The sequence below is a fragment of the Nuphar pumila genome, chromosome 3, assembly GCF_984573655.1.
Source record: "Nuphar pumila chromosome 3, dmNupPumi1.hap1.1, whole genome shotgun sequence".
NCBI classification, from domain to species: Eukaryota; Viridiplantae; Streptophyta; class Magnoliopsida; order Nymphaeales; family Nymphaeaceae; genus Nuphar; species Nuphar pumila.
This window is the reverse complement of record NC_143251.1, coordinates 123937008-123954560: the sequence shown is the minus strand read 5'-3', so window position 1 is coordinate 123954560 and position 17553 is coordinate 123937008. Positions and strand designations below refer to the sequence as shown.

Below are 17553 nucleotides of genomic sequence, written 5' to 3'. Positions count from 1 at the left end.
GCAATCTCAAAAGCTATAGATCCAGATGTACTTACTGAATATAGAAATTCATAACAGGTGAGGACAAATATGAACAAGGTGCAAGGCAATCCATATCAGAGTAACAAATTTCAACACATTCAGCATTATCCCTGCTGGTACATCAAGAAATAATGATTGTGTCACCTATCACTTTTTTTCCAAAAAGCAATAAAGCAAATAGTAGCTGCAAATAATGCCCTGTAATGTAATAGAAAATCCATCAGAATCAAGTCCGCACCTAGATGGGTAGTAGATCTTATCTTCAAACCTGCAAAATCACAATTGAAAGAAAAACTGATAGTTGCTAGATGTGTGTCATGGCAAATTCAAATAGTGATAAAGTAGATTAAAAAATACAAAATAAATCCCATGAGCTCATTACCATCCATCTTGTTCCTTCTCAAGATCCACTCTGTTTGCAGGTTGGACATCATCTTCATCCAAGAGAATTACAGTTTCAACCTGTTTTGATTATACACAAGGATGCTAGCATATATATACACATTGAAAATAGGTGATTACATTGTAGAATAGATCATATGTGTACAGAAAGAGTATGATATGGAGACTTACACAAACACTGTAGATTCCAACAACAGAAAGATAAATAAAAATCAATGGAAGAAATCACAGTATTAAAAGTTCAATTTGACCTAGCACTCAGAGCTGTTCAGTCAAAGTACTAGACAGTACATGACACTACAACCCACCATAAAAGCAATGGCTTTTTGAAAACTTTGCTCCATCCAGTCAAAGCTTTGACAAGTTGGGTCAAAGTCTGAACCAAACCCATGTAAGCGTTGCCATCAGAAAGCAAATCCACTGATCATACCCAAGTCCAGAGTGCATACTAGCATCCAATCAAATTCAGGACTTCTATAGATTGTAATATGATTAAAGGGGGAAAAAAGGCTACTGGACTAGATTAAATGATGCCTCGGGAGGATTTGAAGACCATGGTTGACTAAGTGACAAGTTGAATGGAGCATCATTCTGTACTGGCAGAACTTCAGCAGAAGTTGATAAAGAAGTACCGTATTTTTGGAACCATATTCTCCAAGTTACAACCCCATCTATGTGATATAGGCACGTCACTCAGCATATGTAACCCATGTCAACATGACACAACACAGGAGAGTCCACGATACCTCATGGACGAGAAACCTGCTTCAGACACAACACTGTCCCTAAATTCTGTTCTTTTTAGACCTTTACTTTGTAATTACATGCATTTGTTTCCTTTTAAAATGTGTTATTCATATGCATTTCAATGTTTAACTTTGATTTCTTATTCAATGTTAACTAATCATAAAAATAAAGAATTTCGAAAGTAGGTTCTTAAAGATGCGATGGATTGAGAAAGGAATATATTTGATGCATCATACCATGAAGACGGAGATAGCCGATGAAGGCGTTTGTGGATGATCACCAATGAAGACATTCAGAGACTTGTGTTTGCGAAATTCTCTTATGCGACATAAACATGAAGACACTTGAAGACTTTGATCCTTCCCGTTGATTTTTTTTTGTATTTTCAAACTTTTGGTATATCACGCCGTAAGTTTGAAGGAGAGTGTAAAGTTGTGCATATATATATATATATATATATATTGTTCATAATGTATATATATATATTGTTCATAATGTATATATATATTATATATTGATATATATGTATATATATTTTATTTATAAATAATGTAATAGGTAAATACCCATTAAGGGTATTTTGGTCATTTCAGTTATTGTAATATGCTATGCCCATTAAGGGTAAAATAATACTTTATTTTATTCTTTTCTTTTTGTTTTTTCTGTTTTATAGGGACTATTTAGTCAAATACCAAATATAGCTGTTAGGTTCTTTTTGGAATAGTCAATAGAGCTGATGGAACAGTCCAACAGCTCTATTGAGGTCTTACCCTCTCTTGTATATGTATAAATAGGGGATTTTATCCTTTTATATTTTTCAATGTTTCTCTTAAGCATTTATGCACAATAAAGATGAATATTTTTATGTTTTGTGTTTTTCTATTTAGTTCTTTAATGATTTATATGCACTTAGTGCTTTTGGTATTGCCCTTTGTTGGTTATTGTATTGTCCCATAGTGGACTTGTGCTTGTGCACATTGTGATTAGTGGCATTGGTTTGTGCTTGTACACTTTTGTGATTGTGATCTTGTAAGCCCTTAGTGGCATTATTTTTGCATTTTCCGCTATTTCATTACATTTCTCACATGACATACTCTAACCAACTGGACAAACTGCCGTTTGTGGTAAATATTGCACTTAATTCCATATGTTACACTCTTATGAGCTTACAAAAGCCAAGCACCATTGTCCGTGCTTGACTTGTTTATGGTTAACGAGCTGGTCATGGCTTAGCTCGCCAGCTACACGAACCGAATACGAACGAGTTCATGGCGAGCTGAACTAAGTTAAGCCACGAGCTGCCCGGTTCATTTCTCAGCCCCACCTATATATATATTTTCTTCAAAAAAAAACATTTTTTTGTAGAGAAAATGTTGCAGATGTGATTTACATGGTTTGTTTGGTAAGAAGCTTGTTCTGAATTGTATGATTATGACGAGTAATTTCCCTTACCTTCATTAGTAGCAAATATTTGCCATATATTATACATATGGGAAAGAGTGTTGTCCAATCAAAGGTAGGTCCAAGATCTACAACCAAAGACTCTAAGAGCGGGGGCCCTAATGGCAAATAATAATAAAGAAAATAAAAGGAAAATAAAAAAGGAAAAAAACTAGAATATAGTTGTTTTTAGAAAATAACTATAATTACATACAAAAAGACAAAAATGCCCCTATCAAGGCAAACTAATACAAAGTAGATTTTATATATATATATATTAACACTCCTCAAACTTACGAGAAAATAACCGAAAGTTTGCTAAGGAGAAAAATAAATCAAGAAACAGAAAGAGCTTTGGTGAAGAAATCCGTCAACTGGTACTCTGATGTGACATATGGCAATGCAATAGTTCCTCTCGAATATCGTGTACATAATAACAATCCATCTCGATATGTTTAGTTCGCTCATGGAAGGTGTGGTTGCTTGTGATATAAATTGTACTCTTATTGTCGTAGCACATCTTCGAAGGAGTTGATTCCCATATCACTGAGAAGACTTTGAAGCCACATAAGCTCTATGGTTGTTGTAACCATTGTACGATATTCAACTTCAGTTGAGGATAATGATAATTTATGTTGTTTCTTACATCTCCATAAAATCATAGTCACCCAAAAATATACAAAAACCGGTAGTTGAGACTCTATCATTGAGTTTCTACCCCAATCTGCATCAGTTTAGGCATGTAAATCAAATAAAAAAGATGAGGATAGAAAACCCCCTTGGTTATAGTATTCTTGGTGTATCTGACAATTTTCAAGCCAGCACTCATGGGAACAGTGGTAGGAGCATGTTGAAACTGACTGCCAGAGTAAACAGAATGAGCTATGTTTGGCCGAGTGATGGATAAGTATGTAAGTGACCCAATAAGTTGACGGTAAAGAGTAGGATCTTCAAGTAGAGTCTCATCTCCCAGCCTCAATTTAGCATTAATTACTTCTGGGGTTTCTATTTTCTTCTCATCTGTAATACCAGACTTTGTACAAATATCAGAAGCAAGTTTCATTTAAGAAAGGATGTATCCTCTGGGAGAGTACGCAACTTCAATACTTAAGAAGTATCTTAAAAAGCCTAAATCAGACACATCAAAATTTTCTTTTAAAATATTTTTAATATCAGAGATTCCTTGTTTGTCACTTCCAGTGATAATCATATCATATACACAAGTAGAAGAATAACAACCATAGAACCTATACTTTTAACAAAAAGAGCAGTGTCAGTATAGCATGAATGAAAACCCAGATGAGTCATTCTGTAACTAAATTTATCATGCCAAGTTTTAGGAACTTGCTTTAGACCATATGAAGTCTTTTTAAGGTTAAGATTTTTTTTTTTCAATACAAAACCTCGGCGGTGGATTCATGTAAACCTCTTCATTTAATTCACCATTTAGAAAATCATTTTTCACATCTAGTTGGTAGATAGGTCATTTTTTAATAAATGTAATGGCTATGTCCTGGGCCGATCTTTTGAAATAAGGACATGTGCAGTGTAGAGCTCCACTGAGTGGAAAATGCATCGAGTGTAGGAATGTGTGGTATGCGTTGGCTTGATCGATGACGTGTGGTGGTAGCATGGCATGCGATAGGCAACGGTATCATCATTAGTGCATCGTTGTATGACGGCACAGATGTGGAGCATTGTTTGGTTAAACAGTGACAGCAAATCAAAGGATGTTGCCTTTGGAGATTTGGTTAAGGACCTCTCGGCATATAAGTTTTTTCACGCGTAGTGGTTGGACGCACAGGGTGCGTGTGGGTTAGGGCTAGTTCCCCAGGGACCACATTAGGTAATTCCAACCGAGTATGGTGACTCGGAGCTAGGCGAGGGAATGCCTAGGCGCCAGCGAATGAGTTTGGGTGGTGCTCTTCGCTATAGTGTTCAATCATCAACTGGTATTCAGACTGGGGGTTGAAAGACCTTGTCCCTTTGGTGGCGAGGTTTTATGGTGTTGTGCGCATGGAGTGTAATAACAAGGAAAAAATTTAATTGATTTGGGCCGGATCCGGACCCGACCTGAGGCTACCACCTCTCGTTGTCATTAAAAGACAGCAAGGCAGGCAGGAGAAGGGTTATGAAACCCCCTCACCGCCTTTCGCCCTCTCTGCACCCCTTCCCCTCTCACTCTCTCGCCTCACCGCCTCTCGTTGGCCCTCTCTGTACCACCCCCCCCCCCTGATTCTCTCTCGTTAGCTCGCTGGAGACCCCCCATCCGTCGTCGGCCACCACCTTCTTCCTTCTCTCTGCAACGAAGGCGCCGGCAACGCTCGCACGCCGACGACCCTCCTTCCGACGAGCTCCCTTCCAGTGATCTCCTCTCCGGCAACCTCCCCAGGTACTCCCTTTTCTCCTTTTTGCTCTCGTCTCTCCCCCGATCCCCTCTTTTCCCTCTCACCTCTCTGTTGCGCAGAGAGGGGCTGAGCCACCTCCCTACCTCCCTCAATAACGGGCTGAGCCACCTCCCTACCTCCCTCAATAGCAAGGGAGGGGCAAAGCCCCCCCTCCTTGCTACCTTAAATCGCAGGGGAGGGGCAGAGCCCCCTCCCTGCGATGAGTTTTGTGAGGGAGGGGCTCAGCCCCTCCCGATGCCTCTTGTTTTCTCGGCAGAGGGCGAGACCCCTGCCCTCTTGTGTTTGCCGGCAGGGGGCGAGGCTCCCCTGCTTTTGTTATTTTCGGTAGGGGGGCTTTGCCTCCCTGCCGCATGTTTTTCCGGCAGGGAGCTTCGCCCCTCTGCCTTGTGTTTTTCGGTAGGGGGTGAGGCCCCTGCTTTGTGTTTCCTGGCAGGGGGCTTCGTCCCTCTGCCTTGTGTTTTTCGGCAGGGGGGAGCGAGGCCCCTGCCTTGTGTTTCCCAGCAGGGGGCGAAGCTCCCCCTGCTCTCATGTGTTTTGCCGGCAGGGGCGAGGCTCCCCCTGCCTCCTTTGGTTTCCCAGCAGAGGGCGAAGCCCCCCTGCCTTCTTCCTGATTTCGGGCAGGGGGCGAAGCCCCCCTTCACCTCATTTGTTTTCTGGTTGTTGCTGGCAGGGGCAGAGCCCCTGCCTTTCTCGTTTTCAGCAAGGGGTTGCACCCCCTGTCCTGTTTCCTATTGAGGCAGGTTCGACAGGGAACCTCTGCTCCCTCCCCTGCCTTTTTTGTCCTGGCAGGCAGGGAGCATGAGGTCCCTGCCTCTGTGACTTTTTGTCGGCAAGAGTGAGGTCCCTGCCCCTGTGGCTCTTTGTCGGCAGGAGTGAGGCCTCTGCCTCCTCGTTGTTTGCTGATAGCAGGTCAGCAGGGGCTCACAACCCCTACCCCTGCTTTTTACGCTTGTGCATAAGGACACGATGCCCCTGCCTCTGCTTCCCTTACATCAGGACGGCGACAGTGCCCCTGACCTTTTATTTTTGGTATTAGCTTGCTAAGATCGTTACTTTTGCAGGTCGTGTGACTGATCCTGCTCACGCTCCGCGATCCGAGTCATTTATCGCTTACACTCGCAGACGCCAGCAAGCTTGCAACTCTCAAAAGTACGGGAAGATTGCACAGAAGACTTGGACAATTGAATTGAGTTCAATTAACTAAAAAGAACAATTAAATAAATATATGTGCATATATATGTATCATATATATTTATACGAGTACGCATTTAACTCAAGGACACGGTTTCGTGATCCTTGTCCTTTACTTTGCCGTCGCGCATCGCGCAAAGGTTTTGCGTTGCATTCCTGCTTACAGTCATTTACTTTGCTGTCGCGCAAAGGTTTTGCGTCGCACTCCTGCTTATAGTCTTTTACTTTGTCGTCCTGCATCGCGCAAAGGTTCTGTGTTGCACTCCTGCTTACAGTCCTTTACTTTGTTGTCACGCATTGCGCAAAGGTTCTGTGTTGCACTCCTGCTTACAGTCTTTACTTTGTCGTTGCGCTTTACGCCCAAGCTCTTGTTTTTGCATATGTGTTGTTATTGCCTTGCTATTGCAGATGACGCTCAGGTTTTCGCTCATTGCATACGCGTTTGAGGCATCCTGGTGGAGGATGCAAGAGACATCTACCACTCTCCTTGCGACAAGAGTTCAGTCGGGAGCTGGCGATACACCTTCGTCTAAGGAGAGGGATACCTCGCAAGGATCCTGGTTCTTCGTGTACACAGTCCTGCAGAGTCGACTCGAGATTTTAGGGAGCTACGCAAAAGCATCAAAGACTGCCCAAATCGAAGCATATGGAAGGATGTGATTGGCTGGTTCTGTTGAGAAACCAGTAACCAGTAACTTGAGTTCACTCTCCATGGCTTCTCTCCATTCAGTACATTGTTTGGCTTCTCCAAAAAAATTTGGTTCAAAATAAGAGTGAATGGCACTCAAACAAGCTCAATATTTATGAGAGAAAGAATCAAAAGATACGAATCTAGAGGGAGTCCTTCTAGTTCTTTCAGTTCTCCTAGGATGAGAATCATGAGTGGAAATAGTCTCACTAGGTTCACTATATAGTTCAATAGCACTCCTAAAGGTGCTTCTATCTCTATGCGAATAAGTGATGGGTTCTCTAGATACATTTTCTTCTTGAGGGGTAGAAGGGTTAGAGTTATTGTTGATCACAACCATTTCATTTTCACTATTATATGTTGATTCATCATCACTAGAGATATCATCATCCTTAGATAAAAGGTCAAAAAGAAAAGAGTAATCGGCATTTTCTAAATGAGATTCATTTTTTTCAAAACCACTATCATTTTCCAAAAAAGTTACATTCCTTGAAACATATAATTTATCATTCTTAGAGTTATAACATCGAAATCCTTTTTGAGTTTCCGAATAGCCAAGGAAAGCACAAGGAATGGCTTTTGGTGAGAGTTTATCATTTTTATCGGTAAGAACAAAGCACTTACAACCAAAAACTCTCAACCTATTATAATCAGGTTCTTTTTCATATAGAATCTCAAAGGGAGAAATTTTATCTAAATTTTTGGATGGAAATCGGTTGATAAGATAGACGGAAGCAAGAGCCGTTTCGGCCCAAAAATTTTTAGAAATATTTTGGGAAATGAGAAGGGTTCTAGTGGTTTCAATGATATGCCTATGCTTTCTTTCGGCCACACCATTTTGTTGTGTGGTCTTAGAACACGATCTTTGATGGACAATGCCACAATCCTCAAGATATTTCTTAAACTCATTAGAGAGATATTCACCTCCAGAATCGGTCCTAAATATCTTTAAATTACTATTAAATTGATTTTTAATCATCATATGATATTTTTAAAACATGAAAAAACTTCATGCTTATGTTTGAGAAAATGTATCCAACAATATCGTGAGAAATCATCCACAAAAATCACATAGTAAGCAAAACCACCTTTGGATATGACAGGTGCCAGTCCCCAAACATCCGAGTGAATAAATTCAAAAGGTTTAGTACTAAACATAGTTCTTGGTTCAAAAGGTATACTTCTCATTTTTCCAAGAATACAATCATTACAAGAGAAAGTATTTTTACAAAGATCTTTAACAAAATGTAGATAGGATAACTTGGTAATGTTGGGATGACCAAGTCTCTTGTGCCAAACATTTATGTCTTTATGTTGGGCCACATTATAAAAGGTGTTTTTAGGAATTTGAAGAAAGTCCACATAGTACAAGTCTCCTTTCCTAGAGCCTTCCCCAATCAATCTCCCGGACCGGTGATCCTGTATTAAACATTTATTAGATGAGAATTGAATGTTACACCCAAGGTCCGTGAGTTGAGAAACGGAAAGCAAGTTTAAATTTAATTTTGGCATAAGTCTAATTTTTGGAATAAAGAAGTTTTGGGTTTTAAAATTTCATATTCCATTAATTTCTAGAGAAGTACCATCCGCGGTCGAAACAAAAGAAGGTGACACATTTTTAGAATACTCGGAAAGAGATGAAATGTTTGGGGTCATATGAAAGGATGCACCCGAATTTAAGAGCCAAGAAGTTTTACCTGGAGGAGAAGAGGTGGATACAGCGGCACCGGAAATAACTCCCTTTAGAAGAGGTTGAAGAGCCTCCACAATTTGATTGAGAGATAAAGCTTCTTTTGAAGATTCCTCTTTTGATGGTTGAGATGTAGTTGCCATTGCTAGAAGTTTCTTCCATTTTGCGCAAACCGGTTTGATATGACCCGGTTCTTTGCAAAAGTGACACGAGATTTTGCTATAATCTCTTCTTCCTCCTTGATTTTGATTCTTAAAATAAGGAGGTCTATATGTTCTTAAATTGTTACCGGGTCTAGAAACGGCATTAACACCATCACATTCTTCTTGATTTGTGGACATTGCAAGCACACTAGGATTTTGCTTGTTAATGCTCATACGGGTTTCCTCTCCACTTAATTTAGTTAAGACATCTTCAAGAGAAGGAGAGGTAAAAGAGGATAGGAGAGAAGATCTTATTTGTTCAAACTCGGGCCTTAGCCCATTCAAAAAATTGAAGAATCGGTCTTCTTCTAATTGCTTATGACGAAGCTCTATGGCTTCTCCACTCCACTTGGGTTCAAGCATGGCAAGCTCATCCCAAATTGAAGAGAGTTCCGCAAAATACTCTCTTATAGACATATCACCTTGAACAAGAGTTAATGTTTTCTTTTGAAGATAATACTTATGGGACAAGTCCCTAGAAGTATACATCTTCTCAAGATACTCCCACGCTTGAGAAGCCTTTTTAAACTTTATAATGTTGGCATTAATCCTTGTCTCAACGGAAGAGAAAATCCAAGACAAGATCTTGAAATTCTTCATTTCTCATTCCTCATGTTTCCTACTATATTCCTCAAGAGCATTAGTTCTTTCATCACCCTCAAGGATTTTGATTTCCCCTTCTTTAACCAAAATAATTTTAGGCTCGGGTTCCAGAATCGAGCCTTGAATGTAACCCAAAGCCCTTTCCCTTTGATGTGAGCTTCCATATTTTTGGCCCACACATGATAATTTGAGCTATTTAGCTTGAAACCAAGAGAAAAATGGGAGTCTTTCTCACCCATTAGAGAGGAAAGAAGAAAGAAAAGAATATGTACCACAATAAGATTTTAAATCTTTCTTGTTGTAGTAATCTTCTAAAATATTGAATGAAGAAGGGCCTCCACTCCAATCACCAAAAAGTTGAAGGCACGTTTTTCGAGGCACTTGATATTGAGAAGAATCACACCAATTTCTTTCTCCAAACAACCTTGCTCTGATACCATGTGAAAATCTCTACAAAAAAAGATTGTGTGTAACACCACAATACAAGAAATACAAAGAGTTCACAAAGACACAAAGGAGAACACTCACAAGTGCACGAAGGCACGGATACACATGCACAAAAGCATGAAACAAAATGAACTTCAATTCATAAGTTCCCAAGATGGGCTTTACAATATTGCATATGCACTTACAAAAAAGAATATGTTTACAAGGGCCACTAAGGCCTATTTATAATGCAAAAAGAAGCCACAGGTGCAGCTCAATATGACTGGTGGAGCTGCACCCAACGGTCACATTTGTGACTGTTGGGGCAGCTCCAACAGCTATATGGAGTTGTCCCTTTCACAACAGTCAAAAAGAAAAAAAGTGTAAAAAGCAAAAGTAAATAAAAAAAGAAAAAGTAAAAATGTTAGCCCATTAGGGTGGCTGACACCTATTGAGTAAAAGGACTGAAATACCCCTGATGGGTATTTCAGTTTACAGTTAAAAGAGACATAATATTTTAACAAGCAGCGCCCCCCTGGAATTTTTTTTTTCTGGGGCTTATGTTTGAGACTCATGCTATATATATTTTTAAAAAATATATAAAAAGATCTTTTTTTATGTTTTTTACCATAAAAATCGATAATTTTTTTACTCAGTCAACGTTGACAGAGTCCAAAAAAGGACGGACTCGGCCTCAACTCGTTGACCGAGTCTGACTCGGCGTTGACCGAGTCCGAGCCGAGTCTGAAGCCGCACCCGTGTCGGGACGTGTCGACTCGGGTGCGGCGCCTCCCTAGCCGAGTCCGTGTGACATAGGTGCCTAAGTGGTGGATGTGTTGAAGAGCCTTTGGTCAGGTTTCTCTTCAAGTTGCCAAGGCATGTTCGAAGCACCGAAGCTGAAGTGCAAAGTTTCATGGTGAAGTTAGCATGAAGGTTGGTTTGTTGGAGGTGAGTTTGGTTATGTAGTAGGCCAACTATGTAGTCAGCTCATAACAGTAATGTGCAGTTCCTTTGTACCCGCATAAAAGTTGGTTGTTTTTCTTCATGCCTCGAAAGCTTTGCGAGGCACAGTGGCATACGGAAGGTGTGTTTGAAGAGGATGAATCCTTTGGGTCACGGCGGCACTGAAGAGGGTAGTGTTCGTTGGTTACGAGCTGACCAACCACCAAGGAAATGCCCTAAGAATCAGGGCTTGTGCGCGACAGAAGGTCGCTATGGAATGCGGTGGACCGTTGTTGGAGTTGTTGGAGGCACGCTAAGGTATGGGACTTAGTGTGTTCAACAGTTGTGACAACTATAGGTTGAAGCCAAAAGTGTAGACACGCCTTTGGGTTCGAGGGTGCCTTGGGTGTTGAGGGCAGCACGAGAAGAAGCTAGGTTGTCGCTCATGGTTTAGGACAGCGCGAGGAGGATTGCCTCAGTTGTCACTCTGTGTTGAGGGTAGTGCGAGGAGAAGCTCGGTTGTCGCTCGTGATTGTGGACAACGCGAGAAGGATTGCCTCGATTGTCGCTCTGAGTTGAGGGCAACGCGAGAAGGAGTGCCTCGGTTGTTGCTCGTGTGTGTTGGCATACTCTCCACGAACCACGATCCAGGGGATAGGTGGGGTGCAGTCAAGTATGGCCGAAGTGACGGAACCTAAAGTGACCGAGCTAGCGAATGGGCAATGAGGGCTTATAGGGGAGTCAAGTGAGGAGAACCCCTAGAATGGGCTTTATCTTGTTTTGGCGGTTTGTGCATGGGCCGCATGGTCGAGTGGTGAAGTGGGGGCGCCCAAGTGGGTAAAGTGGCAGTGTACAAAGAGGGCACACATGCGAAGTAAGCTGAGACGACAAGATGTCGTGCGAGCATGGGAGACCCGCTTGAGAATTGGGACTATGTTGGGGTCCAGTGATCGCGAGAAAAGAAAAGGAACTGAATGGGATGAAGGAGCACAGCATCCAAATGGGTTGTGTTATCGAAGTGAACTCCTTGAGTGTTAGCAAAGAGATCGCCGAGGACGACGATGACTTGAGTGGAGGAGAGTGTTGCACACAAAGTCTTGGTGAGCCTTGCAACGTGCCATTGGTATGGGACTTGGTGCGGTGCTTGGAGCGGAAGAGGAGTGTGCATGATCGTCGAGAACGACGATGGCTTGATTGGGGAAGGGTGTTGCACACGAAGTCTCGGAGAGCCTTATAACGTGCCATTGGTATGGGACTTGGTGCGGTGCCTAGTGCGGAAAAGGTGTGTGCATGCCACAGAGGGTGTCTTATGCCTGGATTCGGCACTGGACTGTGCAAGGGGCATGGCATGAACACAGGCGTGGTGCACCGCAGGTGCGGCAGCGAATGCATAGATGTGTGATGTACAGTCGAAGTACCCTTGTGTGGGTGAGAAGGCACCCCAGCCATGTGCATAAAGACGACAAGTTTGTCGTGCAAGTGAAGATGACATGCTTGAGTATGAGACTGCACGAGGGTCTCACGAGCAGAGAATGTTCGATGTTGATAAAGCAGAAGATTGTTGTTTAAGTGATCGGAGGCGCGTTAAAGAATGAGACTTGGCATGTTAAAGGTTGCGGCGATGGTGAATGGAAACCAGAACAAGTTGAGTAGGGTGAAGAAAAAGAGTAAACCAAAGATCAGTACAAAGGAAAACTGCATATTAGTGAAGACTGTGTTCTTACCTACACCGACATTGTCGAGGAAGACAATGATTTGGGTGGGAGAGAATGTCCTGGGCCGATCTTTCAGAATAAGGACATGTGCAGTGCAGAGCTCTACTGAGTGGAAAATGCATCCAGTGTAAGAACGCGCGGTATGCGTTGGCTTGATCGATGACGTGCGGTGGTAGCATGGCACGCGATAGGCAATGGTATCATCGTTAGTGCATCATTGTATGGCGGCACAAATGTGGAGCATTGTTTGGTTAAGCAGTGTCAGCGAATCAGAGGATGTTGCCTTTGGAGATTTGGTTAAAGACCTCTCAGCTCCCACGTGTAGCGGTTGGATGCACGGGGGTGCGTGTGGGTTAGGGGTAATTCCCCAGGAACCACATTAGGTAATTTCAACCGAGTATGGTGACTCAGGGCTAGGCGAGTAAATTCCTAGGCGTCAGCGAATGAGTTTGGGTGGTGCTCTTCGCTATGGTGTTCAATCATCAGCTGGTCTTCGGACTGGGGTCGAAAGACCTTGTCCCTTTGGTGGCGAGGTTTTGCGGTGTTGTGCACATGGAGTCACGATACGCTCCATGGCACGCAAGGCTAAGGTATTCGTGTGTTGTTGGCTTGGATGACTGAAATTAAGGAAAGGTGACTCGCAATGATACTTGAGGGCTTGGCATGCATCGGTAAAGGCTTTGGGGATGCGTCATGCTCCTTATACCCGTGTCGGATGTTGGTTAAGTCGGTAGTGTCATTTAGGTACGTTCTATCCTATCACAGTGTGCACTTGCTTGTGTGAGCAGCAAGATACGTTTGGTCATTTGGGTTGGAGGTGCTAACCGGTATGAGACAGTTATGCACGTAAGTGGCTATCGGATGCGCGACAACCATGTCGAGAGGATTTCTTAAAAGGAAAGTTCGCTAAGTTGAAGTTCCGTTATGTAAAAAGATTATGTGTGGAAAACACGAGCTTTGAAGTTGACTAGGCCGTAAGGCCTAGTGCCGCACGAGCATTCCTTGCCTTGAAAGGCGCGAAAGTGGGCCTTGGAATTTTAGCCTGTGACAGGCTATGAGGGTCCTAACACTAGTCATTCTAGCTACCGAGGCAATGTTTCTTCATAATCAATATCATATTCTTGAGAGTACCCTTTGGCCACTAACCTAGCTTTTTATCGTTCTAGAGACCCATCACTCTTGGTTTTAACCTTAAAAACCTATCTACATCCTATAGAATTCTTTCCTATGGGTAATGAAGTTATTTCCTATGTTTTAGCTTTTTCAATAGCTTTACGTTCTATATTCCCATTGTGGAAGATTGTTGGCTTCATTATAGTGTGATGGTTCATGATAGGAATGTAATGCTATTAGACATGACCTATATTTTGGTGTTAATGTGTCATAAGATACAAACCTACTTGGTGGGTTGGAGATACGATTGGTTCTTCTAAGTGAGGTTTCTTCTAACAACGAATTTTATGAATATTTTTCTAAAGCATTTAAAGGATTCCTTTATTCACGTTGGGTATAGATTTGAATATGTTTATCAAAAATATTATTATTTATAGATGATTCTCATTCTCATTAATTGAATGCACATTATAATTACCATTTTCAGTGTCATTTAAGGGATTATCCCAGAGTTGTCAGTCGAGGAAGCGGGAGCGGGAAGCGAGGCACTTTCAAAAATTTAGGAAGCGGGAAGCATGGGACTACTTAGGAGCGAACCAGGAAGCGTCTCGGAAGCAACCTCGGAAGCGTCTCGAAAGCGACCTAGGAAGTGACGAAAGAAGCGACATAGGATTCGAGTGAGAAGCGAAAGGGAAGCGAATAAGAATCGAAAGGGATGTGAAAATATAATTATAATATTATATACTTTTATTTTATCAAAAAATAAGATTTATGTCATCATTAATAAAATAAAACATGTATCTAAGACAATAAATAATATAAGTTGTAATTATCTAACAAATGCATCATATTGCAGTTGTCAAGCATTTAAAAAATCATACGTCAAGAGAAGATCATAATTCGCATTCTTGTTGCAACCATTTAACAAATACATTAAGAAAATAATTAAATTTGATTAAAAAGTGTACCTTTTTCAAAGAAAGAATCAAATGACTTGTTATTTGATGTTGTGATTGTTGTAAATCTTGTCATCTCTGCAACATAGAAAATGCGAAATCAATAAACTCAAAGATTACATAGAGATATGGTTAAATTTTTAATCTGTAAATTTCTAAATTGTAAATTATAAGCTATAAAGTTTTAAACTCTAAACTTAAAATTAACATAATCCACTACTTCACTTCATCATGCAAGATTCAAAATAAAAGTACATATCAAACCAATAAAATATTACAAGACCATGACAAAAAAGTAACATAAAAGTTTTTAAGTTGGATTACTCCAACTACATTATCAAAAAAATAATTAATAATTAAAGAGTTCATTAATCTATCATCTTTCTCTTCCCCTTCAAGTCAGCAATAGATCGCGAACTTTCTGCATCATCATGTGTTTCTTGTCCTCTACGACCATGTCTTCTGCTCCTTCCTTCATTTTCTATAATTAATACATTAAAAAATTAAAATGTTCAAAAATCATAATTTAAAATATAAAAAACACAATATCAACATACCTTGCCTAGCTCTCCTGCTAAAGAAACGATCAATCCGACCTTGAGGAACTGATGGTCGCTCTTATATGTTTGCAATTCTATTAGCTCTGTTGGATTGATTTGTATCCTCTTCAATTTCATTTGTACGTATGATTATTGGAGGTAATGGAGCTCTTGTTTGTGCATCTTTGGGTTTGGATTTGGAAATAGTGCTTGATTGTTGTGCACTATCATCCAAATCTCTCAAACGCATGTCCTCTAATCTCAACGTATTTTCTTTTACAATAGGAAGTTCTGGATTGATATCCCATTTTCGACTAGGTCCTTCTTTGTAGCGATTATTGCACCTTTTTATAACAATAATATAAAATATAAATGGTAATAAATAATCAAGGATAGAAAAAAAGAAAAAAATACCAAAACAAAAGTACAACATAATTTAATCATACTTGTCAATCAATCGAAGATTGAAATAAATATACACTAAGGTATCAGCATGATCTTCATTGAGCCTATTTCTTTTAACATTGTGAATATAACTATAGGTGCTCCACACTCTTTCTGCAGAAAATGTGCTAATAGGCTGAGATAAAACCTTAATGGCTAATGCTCTCAACTCAGGTATATCACCACCATAAAAACTCCACCAATTAAGCACCGACATTATAGGATTCAGTGCATATATTCTTGTTGCATTTCGGCTAAATCTTTCACTTCTTGATGCAAAAGTCATAAGTTGTGACCTATAAAGTGTAGATAGCTCTTCATTTCCAACAAATATCACTTCAAGCACGAGCATTGCACCGTCTAAGATATCATTATCCTTTTCTACAAAAAAAAATGTTTAATAACTATAACAAGAAAATGCAAATAAAATAATAAAATCATTAAATCATTAAACTTTAAACTTTATTAAATAGATAGAATAAAATTTTTACCAGGAGAAACTCGTTTGACCCCTCCTGCTGCTGGGATCTTGAGATACTCCGACTCGTAATATTTTGGAGTAAGCATCCGGGTTAGACTATGGAGAAGCACATTCATTCTATCTCATCTATTTAAGACAATCTTATGAATCTTTTCATATAAATCTGGTTGTCCTTTTAGATTGTCTTTGATTTCCCCCAACATGTTGTTCATGCCTTCATACACTTCACCAATTATAGGGCCTTCCTGATCACAAAATTTAATCATCTTATATGTGGGTTTTGTAATCAATAATGCTAAACGTACAGAATCCCAATATTCTTCGTCAAGAACAGTTGTTTCTATTGTATCAGCTCTTTTTTTCATAGTTTCATCCGTGCATGACTGCTTCCACTCACTCCATCTATCTGAAATTACTGTGAGCCTCAAGCTCTCCCGCACATCAAGCAAGCGCTTCAAAGTAGTATAATGTGAAGCAAACCTTGTTTTTGCAATCTTTATTAACTCTAATTTTTCATTGCTTCTAAAGCTTGCTAGTGCCTTTGAATGATTTGTAATATACTTCACAATTTTTTTACTCTGCAAATATGTTTCTCCCAACCAATGAAACTCATGTGCCAAATCCTTAAAGATCAAATTAAGTGTGTGCACAACACAAGGTGACCAAAAAATATACTTATACGTTTGTTTTAACTCTTCACCTGCTAACTTACAATTTGTTGCATTATCTGTAATCACTTGCACTACATTAGAAGGCCCCACAAGTCTAAATCCCGTCTTCAAAAAGTCAACAATGTTTGTAATTGACTGTTGCACATTAGAAAAATCGCTTGCATATAAAAACATAGAGCCAAAACAGTTTGAGACAAGTATATTTATCAAGTGTTTGTTCTTGATATTTATCCAACCGTCTGAGACAATGGAAACTCCAAACTCCTCAAACTTTTCTCAAAATTCATTTAAGTGAACACACTCTTTCTCACTGTCAAGCAACGTTGTTCGTGCTTTTTCATATGATGGGGGTTTATATCCAGGCACTTTACTAACTATAGATATCATCTCTTCCCAATATGGTGATCGAAGCACATTGAAAGGTATGTCATTTGCACACAAAAATCTGATAATTTTGTGATCTACATCATCTCTTTCTACCTTTTTAAAGGTATCACGAATATCAACTATTTTTCGGCTTCCACTAGATGATGTAGTCATACTAATAGGCGTCTTCGGATTATCAATTCTTGATCTCCTCAACTCAAATGCACTTGATGAAACCTCCACTCTGCGAACTTGCCTCTTAATTTTTTTTGCCAATTCTGCATTTTTTGCAACTACAGGGCAAAAGGCAATCCCAACACTTTGTCCCTTTAAAGATCCCATGAGATGTGCAAAAACTCGAGTATATGACCCATGATAAATATTTTTGCAGTGCCTGCACATAAAAACATGGGTTCCACCTTGCTTTTCTTGCCCACTCTTCTTTTGTTTCAATACATGGCGCCATAGCACTGTTGTTTTATGCATGATAGGTGGTTAATCATCTTG

General features: G+C 40.2%; 1 protein-coding gene across 2 annotated transcripts in view; it reads right to left on the bottom strand.

Moving 5' to 3' along the window:
- Window positions 1-17553, bottom strand: part of LOC149843603 (ubiquitin-like-specific protease 1D) — a 128561-nt gene that overhangs the window by 64286 nt on the left and 46722 nt on the right. The window contains exons 6-8 of one of the 2 annotated variants that reach the window (XM_090001875.1): window positions 404-483; window positions 260-289; window positions 36-134 (exon numbers count right to left, since the gene is read on the bottom strand). In XM_090001875.1, the coding sequence (XP_089858001.1) occupies window positions 36-134; window positions 260-289; window positions 404-483 (209 nt within the window). The remainder of the gene's footprint in view (window positions 1-35; window positions 135-259; window positions 290-403; window positions 484-17553) is intronic. The other variant, XM_090001876.1, reaches the window with a different exon arrangement.